Below are 25604 nucleotides of genomic sequence, written 5' to 3'. Positions count from 1 at the left end.
ATAAAAACATAATAAATATATTTTTAGTTCATTAAAAAATTTATCAAACTATATTTTATTTATATTTTATATGTCAAATTTATATTTTTTATGACGTAAATAAAAATGCTACCAACAAACACTAAAGATAGATTATCATTATGAATGTATCTTAATATTAATCTATCATCATATTAAGACAGAACACTATTAAGGTAGGCAGGAATGATATAAGATAAGGCACTCACACACACGCACACACACACACACACACACGTACACACGCACGCACAGCCGTATTCTTGATCAATGGTCATTGTCGTCACTTTCGAAACATCAACAGGTGATCAAATGGACCCTCAACTTATCCCACAACTGCTTCATAGTTTTAATATTAACGTAATGAGTGCTGACGGGGGCGTTGCATTGATCAAAAAGTCCTAAATCGTCAACATTAAATTTATTACTATGCTCCCGTCTCAATCCTATTTTATCGCCCAGCATTCCAGTCACGTGAACGTCTTCGATACAAAATGGCGGAATTGTTTTTGCTACTTCTGCTAATTTTACTACAGCCTTTCCTGATAATACGTAACCGGACCCGGACAAGTAGTCAGGGTAGAATTCTTGGGAGTAAAACTCTCTAGGAATTATCCAGGAGCTTTTTTGGGTTATTTTGGTTCGACTAGATTTGGAAATTTTGGAGGTGTTGGTGGGAAAGCGAGTCGGTCGAACTTTTTTGAATTCATAACCGATGGCGTATACACCGCTGTCGTTGTTGGCGTTGTTGTTGTTGTCGATGTTATTTGTGTTATTTGTATTGTTTGTGTTGTTGTCGATGACGTCATTGTTGTCGTTGTTGTTGTTGTCGGTACCTTGTATAGATGCGCGGGCACTGAGAATGTTATCCAGAGATTCGACATTGACGAACGTGTCGTCGTCGACCTTCATCAAGAAAAACCGGTTGAGCGATTTGTCCACTATCGAACTTGGAATGTTCGAGAAATCGATGAGTTTATTATTATTATTATTATTATTATTATTATTATTATTATTATTATTATTATCTTTGTTGTTGTGGCCATTTGTGCTAAAATTTTGCATCTTATAACGATTCATTTCACCATCGATATTACCAATAACGTCATCAACACTTTTATTATTATTGATGTTATTATTGATGTTATTATTATTATTATTATTATTGTTATTATTATTATTATTATTGATGTTATTACTATTATTATTACTATTCTTACCGATATTATTTCTCAACTCTGTTCGGCCAATAAGGCGCGCGGCCTCGCCGAACGCCTCACCGATTTTTAGAAGCATGGCTAGCGACTTGAGCGTCAGATTGGCGTAACTGTCTTCAAAGCCAGCAGTAAAAATATCGCCATGGGTCTGCGATTCTTTCTCTATCAGAGTCATATAAACCTCGCTGAGTCCCTGCGTACCTTCGTCAGTGGGTGTTTGATCATTTTTAGTCGTGCTATGAATGAAAATGGTACGACTAATAGATGGCGTACTGATTAAGGTGCCTGGCAATGCTGCTGTAGTGACTGGATTCGAATGCCAAAAGATCTCCACCCATCACTTGCTAAATGTCAGATTAGTAAAGCTTAGGCGTATTTTACTCGCATGCACTCTGTTGGTGCTTCTGACAAATACTTAATATAGAATCGTAAAAATATAAAATGTAATAATTAAATTAACAATAATAATTATAATTATGATCTTTATATTTTCATAATTTAACTGACCAATAAGAAAGAAGGTGAAAACTTCGTTGTCAGTTCGTGCCCAGGTTCGTCGAATCACGCTTCGTTCTTTGAAGTGCCCAGGTGCCGAATGAACGACTGTAATTAATAATATACTCGGTTTATTATTATTAATATTATCGTTGGTATAATTCTTTTTATTATTGTTGTTGCTGTTGCTGTTGTTGTGGTTTTTGTACTTTCTATATTTCAAATTATATTTGGCCTTTTGTAGCATTGCCAAGCGATTAATTTCTTGAATTTTGGATTCAGAATACAGCGCCATAATTTTGTTCGTCAGCGAAAAATCCACTTTTAAACTATCTACTAACTCTTCAGACCATTGTTGATAGATTTGAAAGTTATTATTGTTGTTATTGTTATTATTATTGTTATTGTTCTTTTTGGTATTGCTGATGTTCCGATCGAAACCGACCAGAATATCGTCGTAATAAGTGTCATAAGCATTGTCATTAATGTTGTTTTTATTATTATTATTGTTGTTGTTGTTGTTGTTGTTGTTGCTGTTTTTGTTGATGTTGTTGTTGTTGCTGATGTTGTTGTTGTCGTTGCTGATGTTGTTGGTGTTGCTGATGCTGTTGTTGTTGTTGATGATGTCTACAATGCTGTCATTGTTGTTGTTGTTAGCGGCGTTGATGTTGTTTTTATTAATGTTGTTGGCTGAAATTTTGTTGTTGCTAGTTTTGCTGTGTTCGTTCTCCCTGACGATGTTCAAGGCGTCTTTCACATTGAATAAGTTTGTGTGGTTTTTGTTGTTGTTAATGATATTTTTGTTGTTGATGTTATCAACGCGTTTTTTGTTGTTGTTGTTTAGGCTGTTTAAAGTATCATTCTTGTGGCTGTTGTTATTGCTGTTGTTAATGTTGTTTGATCTGTAAACCTTCTCGTCTTGGCTGCTGTATGAATTGTTCTTCAGTTCAGTGCGAAAGATTTTGTTGTCTTTGTTGGTGGCCAGTTTGTTTATGTTCTCGTTAATGTGGATGTCTTTCATGATGTCATAACTGATGGTGGTGCCGTTGTTGTTGATGTCATTGTTTAAAGTACTATTGTTGTTGTTGTTGTTACTGCTGATGCTATTATCGTTGTAGGAGTTGTTGACGTCATTATGGTGCAAAACGTTGTTGTTGTTGTTGTTGCCCCTCAAGTCTCGCACATCATTTCGAAATTTGCCATCGAAACTGGTGGTACTTTTAACTGTAAAACGATTACTATCAAAGGTAACAACATCATCACCACCACCAACACCACCACCACCAACACCACCACCCTCATCAATTTTACGAGGATTAACATTATTCTTCTTCCCCATCATTTTTAATCCTTTCGAGCAGTTTGTGATACCGAGAGAGCAGTTTCTACCAACAGAATCGTCGCGATCGTCATCAGCATCTACAAGATCACTATCATTACTTTTGCGGCTATTATCATCATTGTGGGGATGATTTCTGCTCTTTCCAGGAAGTTGCAAAGGATTAGTGGTCTCTGTTCTCTGTGCTTCCGATTGGAGTAGCTGGTAGTTGTAAGGTGGAAATTTTGCGTTTCTTAATTCCTCTATGTATTTATCTAAGTCCCGAAACTTGTCTGTTAGCTTTGGCCTCTCTGCCGTGAATCTAGTTTATTTTTTAAATTTGAAATAAATTTTTTCACTTTATTGATTAAATGGAATAAATTTCGTGAGTTTAAAACAGCATAGCGAGTTTGCAATGAATGATTTTACAAATTAAACTTTAAGAAAAATTACATCATACTGAATTTGTAAAACTGCTACTTCAATTCATAATTAATAATCATGATTCTTCACTGTAAAGCAATGTCCATTCATAATTTTATATTATAATTGAATGAAAAAATACAAAATCAACGTTATTACCTGTTCTTTAAGCCCCAAAAGAAGATGATAATGATCGTGCATACTTTACATTGATGTTTTCTGAGACTTTTAATTAAACCCTGACACATAACGTATTACTATTATTATTATTTTTATTGCTATAGTTGTTTTTGTAGTAGTGGTAGTAGTAGCAGTAGCAGCAGCAGTAGAAGTAGCAATAGTAATTGTATTATTTTTATAACTATTATTTATATATTTTCAAATTTTATTTCATAAAGACGGCCAAATACAAACATGTCCAACGCAACATTAAAGACAAATCAATTAGTAAACAAAAACATCGTGACGTCATTTTAATAATTAATTAATTATGAAGCGTTTACTGTTTTTGTTTGTTTACAGATTAACGCTAATAAAGGTAAACCCGTTTATACAATTAAATTGGACATTCATAATCTCCGTTTCATTTGTACGTATGTATATATGTACGTATGTTAATATGATGTATGTACGTATGTATTACACACACAGACACCCAGTTAAACTTCTACAAAGTGTTCTTAAACTTCTAGCTGTTCAATGTTTACTCACCACAGCTTCAGCACTGAAAAAGATAAGATGCTGGATGTTACAACTCTCTCCTCTCTCTCTCTCTCTTTCCTCTCTCTCTCTCTCTCCATTCTTCATATTCTTCATATACACTGCAATACTGCATATTTTGCAGCACTATTTATAAACTAACATTTAATTATAACACGGAGCGGCGTTTTAATTTTCAATACTTACTCTCCAAAGATAATTCAACTCGACACAAAATTGAATTCAAACTTAAAGAAGTGTATAAGAAAGGTCATCATAGGCAAGTTTAAATAATAATAGCACGTGAACGGCAGGATGGAATAGTGGTTATGACGTCTGTTTCTGCTGCTGCACTAACCAGGTTCGAACGCATAGTGAGCTAAATGCCCGAGTCCAAGTGTATTTACACACACGCTCCGTCTATGTGAATAAATCTAAGAAATACCATTGAGAATTAACAAGGAAGGAATAATTAACAACAACAATATTATTAATTATATGTATATCATAATAAGGCGCACTGATAAACGTATTTTGAAATCGAAGTAAGTATTTAACTATATTGAATTAATTTTAGGCTTTATGTTTATTTGAAATAAATAATTATAAAAATTAAAAAGATAAATTTGTCAGAACTTGAAAAATAGTCAAACCATTACTGAAAATTTGAGTTATAAAGGTATTGAAACTTTGTCAATAATTTCCGTTACCTTAATACGGAAACAACTGGATTTCCCATATCTAAATATAGAAACATTAGGAATTTCTCACATCTAAATATAGAAACACCTAGAATACCCAGCCTTCTAGTACAGAAAGTATTTGATGGACTGTCTCATAGGAAGACATTCGTAATCGTCGATGGTCAGTGCCTCCGTGCATAACTTCAGGTCGCTCTCAACCTCCACCTATTTTGTTGTTTTATAAATTATAATATTATTCAATCATAATAATAGTTATAACATTTTATTATTTCTATAATTTCAAAATCTCAAACTAACGAGTGCTATGTTGCATTACGTTCAATATTTAAGGCAGAATACGACATTTCTTAACAATAAAAAAGAAAAACATTAAATATTTCTCAAAAATTTACATGAAGACAAAACGAATGGAAACAACGGAAACTAACAAAAAGCGAAAAAAAGAAAATTCAACTGTGAAATTTTCAGAAAAAATCCAAACCTTACGACATTGCAAACTCTTAAGAGAGCACTGCACACAGGCCAGGTTGTCCTTCAACTTCTCAACATTGCCCTTATTGGTACAGTAGTTGGTAACCAGGACCTCCTCACTGTCCAACAGATTCTGAGGGCAATTTTGGAGGGGTTGAATCTTGGACTGCTCAAAAGTTAACTTCTTTGTGTAAATGTTGATCTCGTTGATGAGTGACTGTGAGGTTGTCTCCATCTCTTGGATCTGTTTTACCACTTTCTGGAGATGATCCTCCATTTTAGCCTTGTTTTGTCACAGTAGTAAGACAACTTATCAATTTTAATGATCAATTACTACTACTACTACTACTACTACTACTACTACTACTACTACTACTACTACTACTACTACTACTACTACTACTACTACTACTACTACTACTACTACTACTACTACTACTACTACTAATACTACTACTAATACTACTACTACTACTACTGCTAAAATTACTAGTTTACTACTACCAAAGCAACTACCACTACTTGCAGCTAAACCTTCTCAACCTCCGCATTTTCCCTCCAATCACCTTGTGGTCTCTCAACTCATAAATCCTCTCCCTGAAAGCGTCATCAGTAGCCACTTTGATATTTTGCAGGTCGTCTTTAGTTTGTTTGAGGCTACTGTCGGCAATTGAGGTAAGATTTGCCGCGTTCTGTCGCTGCTTCTCCGCCTCTGTATGCACCGATTTCACTTGCGTCAGCCAATCAGAGATCGAGGACAGCCCGCCAGGTTTCTTCGTCTTTTGGCAACAGTGTCCTATTTATAATTAAAATTAGTTTTCATTTGGTTATTGTAGATATTATTATTGCAATTATTATTGGTAGTAGTAGTGTGGTAGAAGATATAGAAGTTGCAGTAGTGGCAGTAGCTGCGATAGTGACAGTAGTATAATATATGACCATCAAGTGTAAATGATTGAAACTTATAATAAAGAATATAGAGAACATAATATAAAATAAGGAATAATATAGAAAATAAAATTTGCAAGGTAGAATTAATGAGGAAACCTTACAAATGTATCGTATGTATTATATACACCTGCAACTGGGAACAATGTCAACAACAGATACATAGAAACACACACACACACAAACACACACATAGATGGACACAGACAGACAGACACACCTTCTAGTTTGCAGGGACATAATTCGGCACCTTCACAATTCGGGTCGTAGTTATAAGCCGCAATTGCCGCTTTTTTAGCCCTGATTTCGCTACTTTCCATTTCGACATCGAAGTTCGTCAGCTTCATCAGAACATCCTTCTCGATGTCGTGGCGAAGTTTACGCAAAAGACGTAACTGGGGATTGAAATTAAATGAGAATTATATTAATAATATTATAAAATAAAAATTATAGGTAATAATATAATAATTTTATTGTATTTTCTATAGTTTATTCATTTGCAATTTCTTACATCGTTCCGTGTTATTAAGGTTACCGAGGTAATGCCATTTTGTTAGATGCATGACGAGGCATAAATGTTTTTGAAGTGGGAAGAAGCATCTTTACTTTTTAAACATTTGTCAAATGTTCCGAATTCTTATTCGAATGCCTACAGGAAGTTTATGCAACTTTGTCGTTTTAACACTCATTCCGTTGTAAAAATCACCGGTTTTGGTAACAATAACGTCAAATGTATAATATTCGAAGCTAGTTTATTCGCTAACTTTTTAGAAAAAATTATTGCGTTGCGATTTTGGTGCTCTGAAAATTGAAATAAAGCCTCAGAGTCACAACTCAAAATTTGGACCTGAACCGACCATGTATGTTTTTACCTGCATTAAAAGAATTAAAAAAAGAACCTAACCTGGTCATTAACTTGTGATTTAGTTTTGCAGTGTAGGGCCAGCACCCCTTCGATGATTTCACGTTCCTTGCACAACTGCTTCTCGGCCGGATCGTACACCTAAGGATTATTTTGAAATACTTCTACGATATTTACATTTTATAATTTTTATTTAGATTAATATTTAAAAAATTTTTAAATTAAGTTCTTCAATAGTAAATATTAATATTATTATCTTATAACATTAATTTGTAGTATCGACAACGGCATACAACCTGCGGTGACCAACGTATCAGACAATTTTGTGTTGGACAGTCTGGGATATGTTTGCGTTTGAACTAGGCTACTTTGTAGCACAGAACCAGAAGACCCTTATACCGTATAAACACAATATAGTAGTGATAATAAACGAACCAAATAAATTCTCTTTCTTCTCTTGCGTGCTTCCAGGCACTTATGAACGATGTGACAATTCTCTTTGATAGAGTCCATTGCTTTGTCCAACCGCCTATCAATGGACGAGAGATCATTGATGGCTAGCTTGATTTGATCGAGTTTCATGTTTAACTCGTTCTGTTTCGTGTGGTTCATATTTATTAGAATGTAATAAAAATGTATTATGTAGGCTAGTTTTTATCTTAAATATTCATAACTCGATGAAAAAAATGGTTTCATTAACTTCATGATGTGTATTTCAATGTCCTTACCCTAATCCTATCTATCTATCTATCACGATGATTTATTAAGAATAATTAAACCCTTCACTGTTAATTTATGATAAATTATGTTAACTTATTCATCATCCAACCTGCCAGTATCGAACTTCTTCCATTCTTCTTTCCTGTGAGAACTCAGCTCTCTGATCAGAATGCTGACTGGCTTGCCTCATCTCGTCGATGTATCGTTTCGTTTCGTTTGTCAGCCTTTCGGCCGAGGCCCTGTCTAGCTCGGCCCCCAACAAAACGTTCATTTGGTTGGCCTTCCATTCGGCGTAAGTGAACTGGTCACTCGATTTTACGCAGTTCGACATTTTAGGGTCGGCAATTTTAGTGGGAGGTGAAGTTAATGACCGTCTTCTGTCTGGAACGGTGACGGTGATTTTGTATAAGATTATCACTATGATTATCATCATATCGTGTTTATATGAGACTTTGGTGATTTTTAATGAAATTATGATGATTTTGCTTAAAATAATAGTGATTTTTATTGTATTGTGATGATTTTGTGATGATGTGATGACCCACACAAATACTTTCAAATATAAATATATCACTTTTAGTGTAATTAAGATCATCGGTAACCTGTTAATATGAATAGCTTAAAATAAAACTTCGATAATTTCTATTCTAAAGGAGCAACTTTTGATAATTAGGCCCTAGAGATTTTTATAAATTTTATTAATTGTTATTAATTTGATATAAATTGTAGACTTTTGTTTATTTATTTTCGTTCAAAAATGTTTTATTATTATTATTTCTACACGTCATAACCGTCGCAACGTAACCAAAGAAACTGTAAATGTGAAAATTAATAAAACCAACATGTTTGATGTTGCAATGTCTATGAATAAACAAAAAAAGAAATGGGGAATTCCATATTTAATTTAGTTCCGGGTTTTACTTATAAATTGTAAATCATTTATTAATTAATTTATTTTATTTTTAACTTGAATTTTTTCAAATCGCGATGTCTAAAAAACTCGAAAGTTAGTTAATATTTTTTAATTTCATTGATTACTTCGAGATCAATTACATTACATTACGACGTAATGATTACGTGATTACATAACATACATTACATTACATTACTAATTAGTCAATTAGCGATTAGTACATTGATTACATTATAACATTGATTACATCATTGCAACATTTGTTATCTGATAGTCACATTCCCTAATCTTACGTAAAGTCCATTATTAGTAGTAGTATTTGTAGTAGTAGCAGCAGCAGCAGTAGTAGTAGTAGTAGCAGTAGTAGTGGTAGGTAGTAGTAGTAGTAGTAGTAGTAGTAGTAGTAGTAGAAGTAGTAGTAGTAGTAGTAGTAGTAGTGGTGGTGGTAGCAGTAGCAGTAGTAGTAGAAGTAGTGAGAATCCTAAGAACTTGGTGCATTTTTAATTAATATTTTACGAAGTTTTATATATTAAAGTTACATCTTTTTATGACAGACGAACTCTTCAATTTGAGATTTGCCTCCAAAAACCTGGAAAAATACGCCAAGAAATGTGACAAACAAGAAGTTATTGAGAAGAATAAGCTGAAGCAAGTTGGAATTTAATAGATTTTCATTCGAACGTTTCTATCCAACCAGTTTTTCTAATTTTATTTTCAACCAACCAATTGAAAAACTGCCACACACACACGCGCGCACACACACGCACACGTGAGGCGTGTATAGTTTTAAATATAAGAGCTGAGCTCTTAACATAACAAAGAACAAAAATCAAATCAAAAAACAACCACTAACCGAAAACAGGCGATAATAAAATGCAACATGGAGGGCGCGCGGATTCACGGAGAAAACTCAATTAGGCAGAAGAATCAGTCGCTGAACTACCGTCGGATGAGTGCCAGGGTAGATGCAGTGGCCGCCAGAGTTCAAAGTGCCGTAACAATGGGGAAAGTTAGACACAAAACTGTTACATTACCTTTACTACTATTACTACTACTAATGCTATGATAACGACGAAGTTGATGATGATGATGATGTTGTTGATGATAATGATGGCGACGACGATGATGATGATGTTGTTGATGATGATGATGACGACGGTGATGATGATGATGTTGTTGTTGCCGATAATGATGATGATGACAATGATGATGATGATAATGATGATGATGACAATGATGATGATGATAATGATGATGATGTTGTTGTTGCCGACGATGATGATGTTGTTGTAAATGATGATGATGATGATGATTCCCGAAGGTTACGCAATCAATGGCGGGCGTAGTGAAGGCGATGACGTCAGCGATGAGCAGCATGAACTTGGAGAAGGTTCGTCTTGGAAATCATTTTGAAATTAGTCGGAACTTTTTATTAAAATTCGTTTTTTTTAGGAATATTTTTTGTTTATTTGGAGATTCTGATAGATGAATGTAACAAAATTCTTTAACATGAATTACAATTCTTAATTAGCTATTCATTACACAAACCTTACGTTACAAATGCATCATCCAATCAATCAGACAATCTTTTATTAACCAACCAGCCAACCAACCAACCAACCAATCAATCAACAAACCAATCAATCAACCAACCAACCAATCAGCCAACCATCCAACCAACCAACCAACCAACTAACCAACCAACCAACTAACCAACCAACCAATCAACGTAGATCTCGACTTTGATGGATCGATTCGAGCAGCAGTTTGAGCACTTGGACGTGCAGACGCAGGTGATGGAGGACACGATGGCAAACTCATCCACACTTACCACGCCGCAGAACCAAGTTGAGGCCCTCATGGTGGAAGTGGCGGACGAGGCTGGGTGCGTTTGTTTAAGGGGTTGGGTCGTTTTGTAGGGGTAGCTTCTTGACGGGATCTTATATATGATTGAAATAAATAGAATACGTAAAAACAATGGTAAATAAATTATTATAATTATTGATGACGTCATCTTAATTGTAATTATTGATGACGTCATCTTAATTGTGATTAATGATGACGTCATAATAGAATTGAACTAAACATGGAAATGCCGCAAGCAATGAGTTCTTCAGTTGGAACTGCTTCCAAAGACCAGGTTCACTCATTTATTTTTGTTCGTTCGTTTGTTCATTCATTCATTTTTTAGTTAGTTAATTCATTTATTTATTAATTCACTTTTTCTTTCATTCGTTTTTTATTTTTTTAGGACGAATTGTCTCAAAGATTGGCCCAGCTGAGAAAATCCTGATCGATAATCTGAAGGAAACGAATGAATGAATGAATGAATGAATGATGAATGAATCAATGAATCAATTAGTTATTTAATTAATTAACAAATGAATGAACTAACGAACGAATGAATGGACGAACGGAACAAACGAATGAACACGTGTCATCAAAAATGATCCAATTTATACTTTTGAATCTCTGACTTTTGTTTCGCTTTATTTTATTTAATTTTTTTGTAAAAATCTTTTTTAAAATAATATTCCACTTTTGTTATCTTTTGTTCATTTATTCATCTTTTATTCATTTGTTCATACCAATCATTCATTTGTTCTTTCATTCATTCGTTCATTCATTCATTCGATTGTTCGTTTATTCATTTGTTCGTTCGTTCATTTATTTATTCATTCATTCTTGATTAACTGAATGAATGAATGAACAAATGATGAATGAATGACTTGAATATGTAAACGCTATTGAAAATTGAATGATTGCAAGAACATTTTAAGTCAGGGGTGGGCAAACTATGGCCCGCTATTTTATGCGGCCCGCAAAGCCTTGTTCGTCAGCCAGATGTTACGATCAAAAAAAAGGAGTCACGAATCTTAAAAAATTCTCCCTCGGGTCGAAAAAGTTTGCTTTTTATGTAGATATGCGGCCCTTCAAAGGTAAAATAGTTCTCAAAGCGGCCCTCACTTCAAAAAGTTTGCCCACCCCTGCTTGTTGAATTCATATCTTTTTATTGCTCTCTTATTATAATTATTATTACTATTATTGTTATTATTTCGTTGTTGTTGTTGTTGTTATTGTTATTATCTTGTTGTTAATGCTTTTATTTCGATTTTTTTTTCAAATTTTGATAGAAATGAAACAAGATCAGAATGCTACTTGTATATTTTATTTTAAAGTTAAAATCTTGAATAATAATAATTAAATTTAATTAATAATTAATTAAATATAATTTAGTCGTTGTGGTTGTTAATTATTTTATAGCAAACTTTCATCATCATCTTCAACATGGTTCCTCATAAACCTAAAGAACCGCTTCTACAAAAAACGAAATTATGAGTAATTATTAAAAATTATTAATATAATGTTATTATAACTTTATAAATAATTTAATTATAAAATATTATTTATCATCTTTTTACTATTATTCGTTGTTACTATCGTTTGGTTCTGTTCGTGTTTGTGTGTGTGTGTGTCTGTGTGTGTGTGTGTGTGTCTGTGTGTGTGTGTGTCTGTGTTCGTGCGAGCGCGTGTCTCGGTACGTAAGATGTGTGTACGATGATAAGACAGCTGATGATAACAACAACTATGATAATTAATAATAATTATTATTGCCTTGAAAAGATAACCATCTTCACCATCACCATCTTCTTCTTCCTCTTCTTCCTTATTTTCACCATCATCATAATCTTCTTCCTTTTCCTTCTCATCTTCACCATCATCAGCTCCTTCTTCCTCTTCTTCCTTATTTTCACCATCATCATCATCTTCTTCCTTTTCTTTCTCATCTTCACCATCATAATCATCCTCTTCCTCATCTTCACCATCATCATCATCTTCTTCCTTTTCTTTCTCATCTTCACCATCATAGTCATCATCTTCCTTATCTTCACCATCATCATCATCTTCTTTCTTTTTTTTTCTCATCTTCACCATCATAGTCATCATCTTCCTTATCTTCACCATCATCATCATCTTCTTCCTCTTTTTTCTCATCTTCATCATCATAATCATCTTCTTTCTCATCTTCATCATCATAATCATCTTCTCATCTTCACAATCACCACCATCTTCATTTTTGTCATCTTCACGGCTGTTCTCAACGAAAAGGACCAACAATGAAGTCGACAACATGATCATCATCCATTTTGACGTCATTTTCGTGGGCTTTTTGTCAGAATTGTCATTTTTGTTTTTGTTGTTGATGTTGTTGTTTTTGTTGATATTGATGTTGTTGTTGATGTTGTTGTTGATGTTGCTGAATACAAATAATTAAATAATTAATTTAAGAATATTCTGAATCTAAAAATTCTGAGAAATATAAATTTATTTATGTGGCGCCTAGCTTACCTCTTTTGGCTTGCTGAAAAGATAATTTGGCTTTGTTGGACAGTACATTTTATATAATTATTTTAGCTATAAATATGCCTAAATATAAATAAAATAACTAGAATAATAATGAAATAATTTTTAAAATCTTATTAAATTTAAATAAATAATAAATTTAAAATGTGAAAAAATATTTATTCATTCGTCATTTAGTTTAAAGTGATGTCGGAACATGACTAAATTATTTCGTCTCGTTTCATAATATTATTTTCGGTATCGAAATTTGAATTATTTATAGTTTTTTATGACTTAATTGCCGATGATGACGTTCCTAGTGGTGACGATGATGTTATTATTATTATTATTATTATTATTATTATTATTATTATTATTATTATTATTATTATAAATCATAGAGAGCTGGTACCTAGTAGCTATCATACACTAATGAAGTTTTGAATTCGCTGTCTGGTAACATATTTTATTGAAGTTCTAGAGATCGATTTTATTTATGTTTGTTTGTGTGTGTGTGTGTATGTGGGTAGGTGGGTTTGCCTGTGTGTGTACGTGTGTGTGTACGTGTATATGTGTGCGTAATAGGTATATAGGTTTATTGCATCGTATGTCGAATGTATCTATGAATGCATCTATTTATGAATGTTTGTATGTATGGTATTTATAGTATCTATGTATGATATCTATGATATCTTGTATGTATGTTCGTAAGAACGAACCCATGGTTAAAAACAACAGTTCAAAAATGTTCATAAGTATGCTTTATATCAACAGGCATGTATTACCATAAAATAGCGATAGATTTCCATATGTACCCAAGGCGATCCCGCTCTATCTTTCTCTCTATGTTTCTCTTCACATATATATGTATGTGTGTTTGTGTGTGTGTGTGTGTGTGTGTATGTGTTAGAATGTGTGTGTGTGTATGTGTTAGAATGTGTGTGTGTGTGTATGTGTACGTATGTATGTTAGAACCAAAACATGATGAATGACACTGAACAGTCAAACATCAAGTAACAAGTGGATTAACACTTTGATTTGCCATTACGTCGGCATTTAACTGGATATTTTCCAACACACAGACACGCAGGAACCGCTGCAACAAGCACGAAATGTGGTTAGCTGCGAAGAACAGTTCTCTGCTGTCGCCTGATCTGACGCTGATTAATTTACATTTAGAATTAAGAAATTTAAGGGTGTTGGGGTCCATCGAGCCGAGAACCTCGATACATATTGGCAAAAAATCCATTGGGGGAGGGCGTTTTCATATTTTTTCATTTTCTCGTCCGCTGCCCGCGCGTCAAACCACACTCCTTATACTTTTCAGATTTACATATCGTTCGGAAGGAGTGTCAGGGACCGTAAAGGGAATCACCCTGCTGTACCCCCTTGGACGATTCTACAACTCAAGAGTGGTAGCCAAGAAAAGAGACTCAGCCATAAGCAGAACGGCAGAAATTATAAATATTGGGGCAAAAAAATTAGACAGCCTCTAACATCGAGGCGTTGAAGGAATTTCTAAAGTCCAATCTCAGAGACCCCATTAATCGGAGAGGTTGGTGACCAGTCTTCGAACCGCATGAACAGCAGCCTCGGCACCACCTTAAACCCCGACACCCAACTGAGTCGTGTAGAATTTGGTCTTTGAGTTCAACCACCACCAGGGCTAGGGCACATTTGCTGGCTAACCTCCTCAAAACATTTCCAACTGCAATCTGTCTGACCCTTCGTCTTTTTTATTTAAAACTATTAGTCGTCCGAAGAAGAAGAACCGGCGAGGGAGTGGGCAGGCTCCAGATAGGATCAGATCAATGAACTGGGTTAAGGAGTTTAGTTTGTCACCGATTGGCAAAGGGTCAGAATGAATATTCTTAAGGTGCTGGGGTCGTAGGCATGTATGATTGTTTGTTTGTTTGTATGTATGTATGTATGCGTGTAAAAAAATGTATGTATGTATGTGTGTATATGTATATAATTTATTCATGGTCAGCAGATGTTCTTGTGTGTATCGCCGTGATAAATACGAATCAATCTTTATCTCTCTTCCCAATCTGTCTCTCTCTCTCTTTTTCTATCTTTCTTTTTCTCTCTCTAGAAAGCCGTTAAATTGACTGATATGAAATTATTTTGAAGGATTCGTTCGAATTTTAAAAAATATACACTCATATAAATTCATACTTTTTAAAATAAAATAATAAAATATAACAGTAATAAAAATAATAATCTTCGTCGTGATCGTCATCATCATCATAATCATCCATCAAGTTCTGGTTAGCTTGTTCTTGGTTGGATTGTTCATCAGGGATTTTGGCTTGGATTGAATCGTGACGAGGGTAGGAAGAAATTAGAAATCAATTAAATTAAAAATAAAATAGAAAGTAATCCCAATATGATGAAAAAAATGATGACGACGACGACGATGATGATGTTGGTTGCTATATCGTTAATTGGAATACTAACGGTAATCGTAGAATGTATGCCTTTGAATGATGGTTAGTTTGGAGTTTCCTAAATTTTTTTATGAATTTACTTCATTTTTTGATATAAATTATGAATATAATTGGATGATAACATTATTATCACTGAACCAAAACTTGGCCTGATGAAGAAATAGTCAGCCTGGCAATGTAATCGTCAATGTTACTTGCGTGGCTCTTGGTTGCAGTAACTTGCTCGAATGCAAATTGACTCCTACCCAGCTATCTATTAATATAATACGCAAAATAGTGAAACTATGATGTCTTTAGTTTAGTTTTATTATAATATAAATTATATATGAATAAATATATAATATTTATTCTGTTTTTTTCTTGTTTTCATATTTATTCGCCATAATAATAACGATCCTTTTTGAAGCTCATGGATTGGTGGCCAGGGAGAAAAGAGCCTCAGTGGAAGCTGCATTAATTCACAACCTAAATTCTCCGGATAACTTCGATTGTGCTTGTAATTAATCGTTGCCTATGCTTTGGTTGCCTGAGGATAAATTCGATTTTAAGACCATTTAAAAATGTTGGTTAAAAACGTAGCATTGGTTTAAAAAATGGGCTAAGGTGTTTTTAGTTGTCTAGTTTAAGACTTTGTTAGGTTTTGTTGATATTTATTGTTTACATTTAGTGAATATAAACTTTATTATATATATATATATATATAATATAATATAAATTCATTATAAAAACAACAGTAATCAGTGCTATATATGCATGTACTCCGTAGTTCAAATTTTTCGGGGAGAATTCAAAATAGTTTGAGACCACACCTTGCTTAGCATCCAATTCCAAGCCGAGCCGAGCCGAGCCGAGCCAAGCTGAGCCAATATGCGTAGATTTATAAGCGCTTTTATATTAAAATTTTGCTAGCTCTATATACTAATATCCCAATATAACAAATTATCCATCCTATTTTAAAAACTTTCTTTGATGCTTTTTAATCAGACAGGTCACAAAAATCATTATCGATATCGCGATGAAATCAAATTGAAATTTTTTTTTAAATTGTTGATAAAAGTAACTAATAGCAAAAAGTTTAAATTTTTCTGAGAGAATTCTAAATAATTTGAGACTAAACCATAACTCAATTGTACAATTTGAATGTGTAAATACAACATCATAAATGTTGTATTTACACGTGCATGTATTTACTACCATGCAGTAAAATAACTACTGTTAACATGACGTCATTTCCTCTAACGATTTCGCAATGAAGGAATTAACCATCCTATTTAATAAATTTTATTTGATGTTTTTTAATTAGTCAGGTCACAATCATCATCATCGATATCGCAATGAAATCAAATTGAGAAATTTTTAAATTTTTGAAAAAGTATCTTCATTAATTTTATTTTACGATACTACTTTGTTCAATAAGATTCTGAACCATAGATATAGTGAACACCTGAACACGCGCTATAGTTCAATTTTTTTGAATGTGGCACTGATACAGTAAACCAAGCTGGAAGTTTGTTACTAGATTCATGTAGGACTTAGTTTTCGGATAATAAAAATGTACAAGTTGACGTTTTTGGTACGCATCTTGATTCAACCGATGAGTTAAAGAATAATTTTTAAAATTTGCACATTGTGTATAAGTCTCTAAATTATTTCCTAAGTACTTATCAGATATATTTACGTTTACGATCGTCTTCTTGTTCTCATTCGTGTTAACTCGTGTTAAACTCTCTTTTGCTAAATCTGCATTTGCTTTTTCTGGCCCCTTTCTCTGGAACTCTCTACCTACTAGGAGCGCTGTTGAACATCGCGAAAATAGCTCATTATAAGCTAATTCATTGATTGATTGGCTACCATATGGAATGTGGAGCTGAAATAGTGAAACTAAAGAAACCACCCCAAAAAATGTAGGTTGACAAATGAAAGCGTTTGACAATCTGTTAGAAAGACAAAAGACCATACATTTTCATAACTTTATTCACATAGCATAAAATAAAAGATTAAAAATAATAACAATCCCGATTCGTATAATCGTTTATCATAATTTATTCATTTTCTTTTGATGGCCGGTCTATCGAACTGTTGCTTCATACCTCCACCCTTATTCGTGTGAAACTTCAAGTTCATGGCCGTGTCAGCTACCCAGGCCGATTCGAATTGTGTCGTGTCCTGGTCAACCAAATGAGTGTACTTTGTTCGACCCGATCTGCCGAAGTTCTTTACCTGGGGTTGGTTGGGGTGGGTACATTGTTCAACGAATCCAACAATCAATCAACCAGCCAACCAATCAACCAACCAGACAACCAATCAACCAGCTAACTAATCAACCAGCCAACCAATCAACCAGCCAACCAATCAACCAGCCAACCAATCAACTAGCCAACCGACCAACCTGCATGACTTTAGGAAGTACAGTTTTGTTGAAGTGGTCTTCCAATGTAGGTGCCGTGAAATCCCTCTTGTATACTGTATCATCTTTGTCCTGGTTAATGATTTGTATCGATCGTAATTCATTTATTACTACAATAATTATATTTATAAATGTTTATCTGTAATAGTTCAAACCATTATGAAAAAACGAATGTGAACAAGTGAACGAACGAACGAACGAAATGAAAATAAACAAACCAACGAACCAAATAAAAGACACCCCTATGATAATATTTTTGTAGAAATTTGTATTTCCCTTTCGGCGCCTTGTTCGTGACAACTTTCGGATTCAGTTTCTGCTCTTGCCTGCGTTCCTCTTCAGTCATGTTGTGCAACCTCTCAAGTTCCTGTTTCTCCCTATCTATCCTGTTATGTACGTGTGTGTGTGTGTGTGTGTGTGTGTGCGTGTGCGTGTGTGTGCGTGTGTGTGTCTGTATGAGGTGTGTGCGTGTGTGAGCTCGCGTGAGAAGAAATGATAAAAAAAATGGGCAAGTGATGAAGCCACTTTGTTTCTTTCAGGAATGAAGTAGTTAAGGAGTGAGAGAATGAATAAATGAGTGATGAAAGAATGAAATAGCGAACGACTGAGCGGGAATAATGTAAATGGATGAATAAAAATTGAGAAATAATAAACTAACGCTTCTCTCTCGTCTCTGTCTCTTTTCAATCTTCTCAACTCTCGAACCTTAAGTAGGGAAACAAAACAAATTAAAAATAAGAAGATTAATCAACTAATTAACTAAAATAAAAAAACTAACAAATCAATTTGTCAATTAACTAATCAATCAATCAATCAATCAATCAATCAATCAATCAATCAATCAATCAATCAATCAATCAACCAACCAATCAATCAACCAATCAATCAATCAATCAACCAGCCACTCAGCCAATCCTCACCTTCCAAGCTTCATACTGCTCTTCATCATTTTCATCATTTGAGACGACCCCGCCAAACTCGTCCTCGTTCTCCTTCACTTTCGTCTCCATATCTCTCTTTATCTCGGCTTCCACCATCTTGAATTATGTTTATTATTATTATCATCATCATCATCATCATCATTATTAGTAATAGTAGTAGTAGTAACAGTTATAGCAGTAGTAGTAATAGTAGAAATAATTATTATGTTTAACATAGTTATTATCATAATTAAAATATAATTATAAGCTGCCTTTAATGTCTGAGCTCTTCTTTCATTGGCCAGTTTCTTATTCTCATACTCCTGGTCTTTCAGTTTCTGAAGTTCTTTTTCCTTTTCCTGTATCGTTATCCTGTCTTTCCTGAATAAGAAAACCAATGAAAGAGTCAATAGAAGGATCAAATTTTTTATTGGATGATCAATTGACTGATTGATTGGTTGGTTGATTAAGTAATTGATTGATTGAGTGATTGATTGATCAATCAATGAAAAAATAGATGAAGCAAAATCAGCATAATTTATTCACATACTTCCTGACGAAAACAGGTTTAAGCCTCGGCTCGACTTCTTCCTCTTCCGATTCGGAATATTCTTCATAATCATCATCATCATCATCTTCGCCATCTTGTTTTTCGTTCCCACTGTCACTTTCGTCTGCCCTATCTAGGATGTCCTGTCAGTTTAGTGTGTGTGTGTGTGTGTGTGTGTGTGTAAGTATGCGTATGTGTGTGTATGAACGTTTGTGTGTGTGTGTTGTGTGTGTATCTGCTGTGTGAATGTGTGTAAGTATGTGTACGTGTGTGTGTGTTGTGTGAATATGTGAGTATCTGCTGTAGGAATGTATTTAAGTATGTCTATGTGTGTATTATGAGAATGTGTGTGTGTGTGTGTGTGTGTGTGTGAGTGTATGTGTTTAACTGCGTATGTGTATAAAGAAACCAACAACGGACCTCGTCTTTCTTCTGATTAAGTATCCTTAGTCTGATTGCCTCCCTCCTTCTCTCTATCTCCTGTGTTGAAGGAATGAAAATTGAGTGAGTGAACGAATGATTAAAGGAATAATCTGTTTGTTTGCTTGTATGAAAAATGTTAAACATGGATGAATAAATGAATGAAAGAATGACTGAACGAACGAACAAATGGAAAAAACAATCCCAAAAATTTGATGTATAAAGAACAGAAAATAGTAACTACTCACCTCATCATCGAGGTCCTCATCATCGCTGGCATCGCCATCATTTATGTAGCGCCTCCTTTCATCTCTCTCATCATTGTCGTAATCATTTTCATCGTCATCAGATTTTTCTAAGACTTCCGGTTCAACTAATTTCCGATGTCTTGCTATTCTAAACAAATTAAATAAAGTTTTTGCTATGGGATTTATATTTAACTTTTTACTTTGACATTATTGTGTAATTTGTTCATAATAACACACACATGCACGCACAAACGCACACACACACACACCACATACACACAAAATAATCAAAGATACAAGAAATAGAAAGATAACTAAAGATACAAAAAAAGAAATGAAGTAACAAACCTATCTTCATCATCGTAATCGTCGTCAACATTTTTGCGATGTCTGTTGAGGTTCATTAATCTTTGCAGTCGTTTGTCGCCTTTGTAGTTCTGGGAGCCGACATTCTCCTCATCGGTTAGTCTATTGTTGTAGTTGTTGTACTCGTTGTCGTCGTCATCTTCATCATTGTCATCATTTGCATTTTTTATCTTTAGTAAATTCAAATTCACGTCCTCTTCATCGCTAGAGTCTGGGGCATATTCTGGCCTAGAGTTTTTCATGCCATTTTTTTAATAATTTAATTGAGTTGTATATATGATTTGTCATTTATAATTTTTATTTTATTTCGTTAGTTAATTTTAATTTAATCATTATATATATATATATTATTAAATTAATTATTAAATTTCAAAAATCTGGTTCTAAATTGCTAATTAACAACATTATAAATATAACAAATTTTTAACCTTTTTCCAGTAACGTATCTTGAAACTTTGACTTTTTCCATCGTAAGCTCACCTGAAAAACAATTTTTCCAATTACATTAATTAATTAATTAATAATTTAACTTTAAGACTTAAAGTTTAAGTAAAGTAAAGTGAAACATTTTGATTTTAAATTTGACTATTTTACTATTGAGTTGTTTGAAGTTAACGTTAACGGGAAAGTTATAAGCTAAAATTGCCTTTTTCATTTTTCGTCGGAACAGCACCGGCCGTCGACATGATCGGCACCTTCGACGACATTTGGAAAGTTTTAAGAACAATTTTAAACGAAAATCAAATTTAAAATTCAACTTTTTAATGAAATATCAACCAAAACAGAGCATAGTACAGATAATTATTGACCATAGAACATAAAATACACCGTTTTACATTTAAGTGTATTTAAATGTTTAGCAGTACTTTAACAATATTATACATAAGTTTTTACAGTAAAAATTTTTTTAATTTTCATTCTTTACAATAAAAATTGAAATGAGCTTAATAAAAATTAATCATAATTCGTACAATAATTAGAGTTAGATTTACCATGGCATTTAAATTAAAATGTTTGGAAATTATATCTTGAATTTAAGTAGCACCAAAACATTAATTATGGTTTAAGCCGCTTAATTATTATTAATGTCAAATTAAAGCTTTTTATAAATCATGTATATAATTATATATTTTTTATAATATATATGGTTTTACAAATATAATTATATACTTATGTACATGTATTTTGCATTTGAAAAAATTTCATGCATGCATTTGCTTTGCATGCATAACAATTGAATATCAGATTCAATTTGACATAAAATAAACGTTCTTCAAAATATTTCAATTATTTTTTTAATTAAATATTTAATTATTGTAGAAAAGGCAAATTAAAGTCGTAGTTGTTTTTTAATTAAGTTAATGTACAATGATTAGTAATGGAATAAGTTTTCAATCTTTTCTTTTATCAAAAATTTTATAAATTTTTTTTGCTTTGGAAGTAAACCTTATTTCTTTCATCAAAATTTGGTCACCAGGTATTGTTATTATTCAATATTTATTTTGGTGATAGTTGAATTTGTACAATAAAATATTAATAATTTGAAAAGTCACTGATGAAATTTAAAAACTGACCCACTGGTTAAGCCCTGTCTAACTCAATTAATTTTTGAATAAAATAACAAAAGTCATTTATTTTTTCAACCGGTAAAAAATCTGACTTTTGTCTGATATTTTTGTTAATTTTGATTAAATAAAATCTTTATTATAATATAATAATACTAGTATTAAAAGAAAAACAATTGGCATGTAAGTCCAGGATATATTAGTCTTTCTTTGGCCTAACTCTATCTATAAATATAAAATAAAAATATATATATAATTATATAGCTATCATGTAAGCAAACCACATTTATAATAATAAATTAATCCAAAACTAAGTCAATGAATTATATCATATATTTATTTGATTGCTGTTTATTTTCTTTCATGGGAAACTAAAGACCTGAGAAGTTTAAAAAAATTACAAAATGGATTCAGAAACATCTAGAAAAGATTTGTTAAAATCTTTGGATTCGATCGTGAAAGCCCAGGAGTTTGTCAATGAGAGGCATAGATGGAATACTAATGAGGCAAATTATTTTATTTCAACAATTAATTAGAAAAAATTATAGCTATAATTAATAATAATAATTATATTTATAATCTAATTAATATTGAATTTTATTGATGTCATTTTATCATTATTGTTGTAGTGTTGTTATAATAGGTGTTATATTATTATTATGACGTTAATATAATATATAATATAATATGATATAATATAATACAATATAATACAATATAATATAATATAATATAATATAATATAATATAATATAATATAATATGAATATATTATAACATAACTCAGGAAGTTGTGTCAATATTAGTAGCATTTGATAGGCATGATGAATGGCTCTCCAAGACAATATCAATAAGGTAGGCAGTTAAATACATCTGTGTCTCTATTTAATTTGTCACCCAATTGCACACACACGCACGCAACCACACAAACACACACACACACACACACGCACGCAAACACACATACATACACACACACACGCACGCACGCACATGTATTTACGTACAGTTGTGAACAAAGACAATTGTGAACAAAGACACACATACATTTACTTAGCTACACACATACATTAAAATAGCATTTTTTTAATTTATTGCTTCGTGAAACCTTTTTTCTATCAACTCGTTTTAAAACCAAAAATTTCAAATCAAATACATGGTAATAGATTTATAGACACACACACACACACACACACACACACACACACACACACACACACACACACACACACACACACACACACACACACACACACACACATATATATATATAAACAAGTGTTCACACATAAACCACAGACTAAACAAAAACATGCATAGGTGCACGCGCCTGTGTTTATGGAGACAACAATTGCAGACACACGCACACTTAGAAACATAAATAAAAGCACTCACGCACGTACACACACACACACACACACACACACAAATCCTCTCTCGCTAAAACACCAATACACATACAGACAAACGCTCGCACACACATATGCACACTCACACAAGCGAACAAACCCTGGCAGACCGCCATCAGGGACGATGCTACTTTACAATCGCAAGTCCGTGCACTATCGCAAGGATGGCTACCATTGGAAGAAGCGAAAAGACGGAAAGACCACCCGCGAAGATCACATGAAGTTGAAAGTTCAAGGTCAAGAGTTCATCTACGGATGCTACGTTCACTCCGCCATTTTGCCGACTTTTCATAGGAGATGTTACTGGCTGTTGCAGGTTTGTGTTGCTGCTGCTGCTACTGCTGCTTGCTTGTAGCTGCTGTTATGGTTGTTGCTTGTTGTTATTGTTGTTGTATCATTCATCATCATTGTTACCATTTACAGAACCCGAATATAGTGCTGGTCCACTATTTGAACCTTCCAATGCAGAACAACAGCAACAGCAGTAACAACAACAACAACAACATCAGCGACATTAATAACATTTATAAGTTCTGCTGCTTCCCACTGCCTCTTGATGATTGCAATAAGTGGTCTAGAAGTGAGCTTGAGTCTCAAATTAGGCCTATGGGTTTGTTGTTGTTGTTGTCGTTGTTGTTGTTTTTGTTGTCGTTGTTGTTTTTGTTGTTGTTGTTGTAGTTGTTGTTGTCGTTGTTTTTGTTGCTGTTTATTTGTGAGAAGTTGTTATTTTCTTGTCTTTTTGGGGAGGTACAAAAATTGTTAATTAAGTTATTAGCGCCGTATATATTGTTTTGCACCGAGCTAATGTTTTCACCTGCTGATGATAGTGATGACGACGACGACTATGACGATGGCGACGATAATGATGATGATGATGACGACGATGATGATGGTAATGATGATGACGACGATGATGATGATGACGACGACTACGACGATGATGATGATGGTGTTTTCTTACATCTCTTTCAGTGGCCAGTTTAAAACATTTCCCATGCAACCATTCTTCCAATCAGAAGGTTATAATAGTGATCAATCATTTTGGCTATATTATTATTATGTCCATTATTATTATTATTAATATTATTATCATCATTATTGTTGTTGTTGTTACATTACAAACGCTGTGCATGTAAACTGACTGCCGATTTACCGCAGAATGTGTCAACTTACATATGAATTGCTAACTTATATTTCAATTTTTCTCTATCTACCTTATATATAATGTTAATTCATGCAAATTTACGCTAATATATGTTAATTTTATGCATTTTATTTGCTAATGTATGCTAATTTACGCTTATTTTCGTTAACCTAAAAACCCTCAGACGGACCAGATTGTTGAGTTGATTGTAAACAAATTAAAAACCACTCAAAACCAACATTATCAACAACAACAACAACTCATCTGCAACTGCAACAACAACAGCAACAACAACAGCAACAACAATAACATTAATAATGATAACAATAATAGTAATAACGATAACAATAATCAATGTCAGACAACATCAACAACAAAACCATCAGCAATGACGTCATCGTCATTATCTGACGCGTATAAATCGTTTTTATTATACGGGGATGTAAATTTGCATCCAACAACAACAACAACAACAGCAGCAACAACAACAACAACGTCCACCTTACCTTTCAATGATATTGTAACATTGGAACAAGTTCAACAACATAGGCAATTAAGTTTAGATTCATTTCAACGGCAACAACATCAACAACAACATCAACAACAACAGCAGCAGCAGAAACATTCTAACACATTGATTCCACAATCACAACCCCAAATGTTTGAAACACAACAACAACTAAACCAAAATTTTCAATCATTAAGTTATGAACAAACAAGTGAATTTCTAAACAATCTACATCAGCAGCAACAGCAACAACATCAACAACAACACCTACAACAACATCAACAACAACAATATGACCAACTTTTTGATGTCAACAATTATTTCAACCAGTGTGATCTCTTAACAGATTTCGATCTACTAGACTATGATAGTGATAGTCTTTCACAAAACTTTGATCTCGAACAACAACAACATCAACAACAACTTCATCAACAACATCAACAAAAACATCAACAACAACATCAACAACAACATCAACAACAACA

The 25604-nt window shown here is 33.3% G+C and overlaps 5 protein-coding genes across 5 annotated transcripts; 2 read left to right on the top strand and 3 right to left on the bottom strand.

Annotated features, from left to right (window-relative positions):
* Positions 1 to 29: 29 nt before the first annotated feature.
* On the bottom strand, positions 30 to 3719 carry HELRODRAFT_194191 (hypothetical protein; the record flags this gene model as incomplete). The annotated part of the gene is made up of 4 exons (XM_009031145.1): positions 30 to 271; positions 316 to 1436; positions 1743 to 3370; positions 3631 to 3719. The coding sequence occupies 3 exons, from the start codon at positions 3717 to 3719 to the stop codon at positions 316 to 318; spliced, it is 2838 nt and encodes a 945-aa protein (XP_009029393.1). The 3' UTR covers positions 30 to 271.
* Positions 3720 to 4976: 1257 nt separating this feature from the next.
* Positions 4977 to 8206, bottom strand: HELRODRAFT_181329 (hypothetical protein; the record flags this gene model as incomplete). The annotated part of the gene is made up of 7 exons (XM_009031144.1): positions 4977 to 5078; positions 5356 to 5628; positions 5912 to 6141; positions 6514 to 6688; positions 7198 to 7296; positions 7591 to 7749; positions 7985 to 8206. 7 exons carry the CDS (start codon positions 8204 to 8206, stop codon positions 4977 to 4979), a joined length of 1260 nt encoding a protein of 419 aa, XP_009029392.1.
* A 656-nt stretch (positions 8207 to 8862) lies between these two features.
* HELRODRAFT_181328 (hypothetical protein) lies at positions 8863 to 11081 on the top strand (the record flags this gene model as incomplete). Its single annotated transcript, XM_009031143.1, has 7 exons — positions 8863 to 8881; positions 9343 to 9440; positions 9651 to 9797; positions 10110 to 10178; positions 10522 to 10673; positions 10862 to 10928; positions 11040 to 11081. 7 exons carry the CDS (start codon positions 8863 to 8865, stop codon positions 11079 to 11081), a joined length of 594 nt encoding a protein of 197 aa, XP_009029391.1.
* A 6456-nt stretch (positions 11082 to 17537) lies between these two features.
* Positions 17538 to 21269, bottom strand: HELRODRAFT_186127 (hypothetical protein). The gene is made up of 12 exons (XM_009031142.1): positions 21140 to 21269; positions 20922 to 20973; positions 20476 to 20721; positions 20128 to 20275; positions 19880 to 19939; positions 19460 to 19602; positions 19182 to 19290; positions 18910 to 19026; positions 18648 to 18694; positions 18216 to 18375; positions 17972 to 18061; positions 17538 to 17802 (listed from the first exon to the last, which is right to left on the bottom strand). The coding sequence occupies exons 1-12, from the start codon at positions 21198 to 21200 to the stop codon at positions 17629 to 17631; spliced, it is 1407 nt and encodes a 468-aa protein (XP_009029390.1). The 5' UTR covers positions 21201 to 21269; the 3' UTR covers positions 17538 to 17628.
* Positions 21270 to 22830: 1561 nt separating this feature from the next.
* Positions 22831 to 23929, top strand: HELRODRAFT_145714 (hypothetical protein; the record flags this gene model as incomplete). Its single annotated transcript, XM_009031141.1, has 3 exons — positions 22831 to 22913; positions 23576 to 23787; positions 23823 to 23929. Coding segments are annotated over 3 exons (402 nt in total), but the record flags the coding sequence as incomplete, so codon positions are not given.
* Between the last annotated feature and the right edge of the window lie 1675 nt (positions 23930 to 25604).

This window comes from Helobdella robusta (genome assembly GCF_000326865.2).
Source record: "Helobdella robusta unplaced genomic scaffold HELROscaffold_70, whole genome shotgun sequence".
In the NCBI taxonomy this organism is placed as follows: domain Eukaryota; kingdom Metazoa; phylum Annelida; class Clitellata; order Rhynchobdellida; family Glossiphoniidae; genus Helobdella; species Helobdella robusta.
Note: the sequence above shows the minus strand (reverse complement) of the source record. Positions and strands in the feature narration are given on the sequence as shown.

What these genes read in the sequence shown, in the direction of transcription:
- HELRODRAFT_186127 (XM_009031142.1), bottom strand. Translation starts at nt 21,200, where the DNA reads ATGTCGTCGAAGGTGCCGATCATGTCGACGGCCGGTGCTGTTCCGACG. An exon ending in AGATACGTTACTGGAAAAAG is followed by an intron (nt 20,722 to 20,921) that starts GTTAAAAATTTG and finishes GAAAAACTCTAG; the next exon opens with GCCAGAATATGCCCCAGACT. An exon ending in ATGAGGACCTCGATGATGAG is followed by an intron (nt 19,940 to 20,127) that starts GTGAGTAGTTAC and finishes CCTTCAACACAG; the next exon opens with GAGATAGAGAGAAGGAGGGA.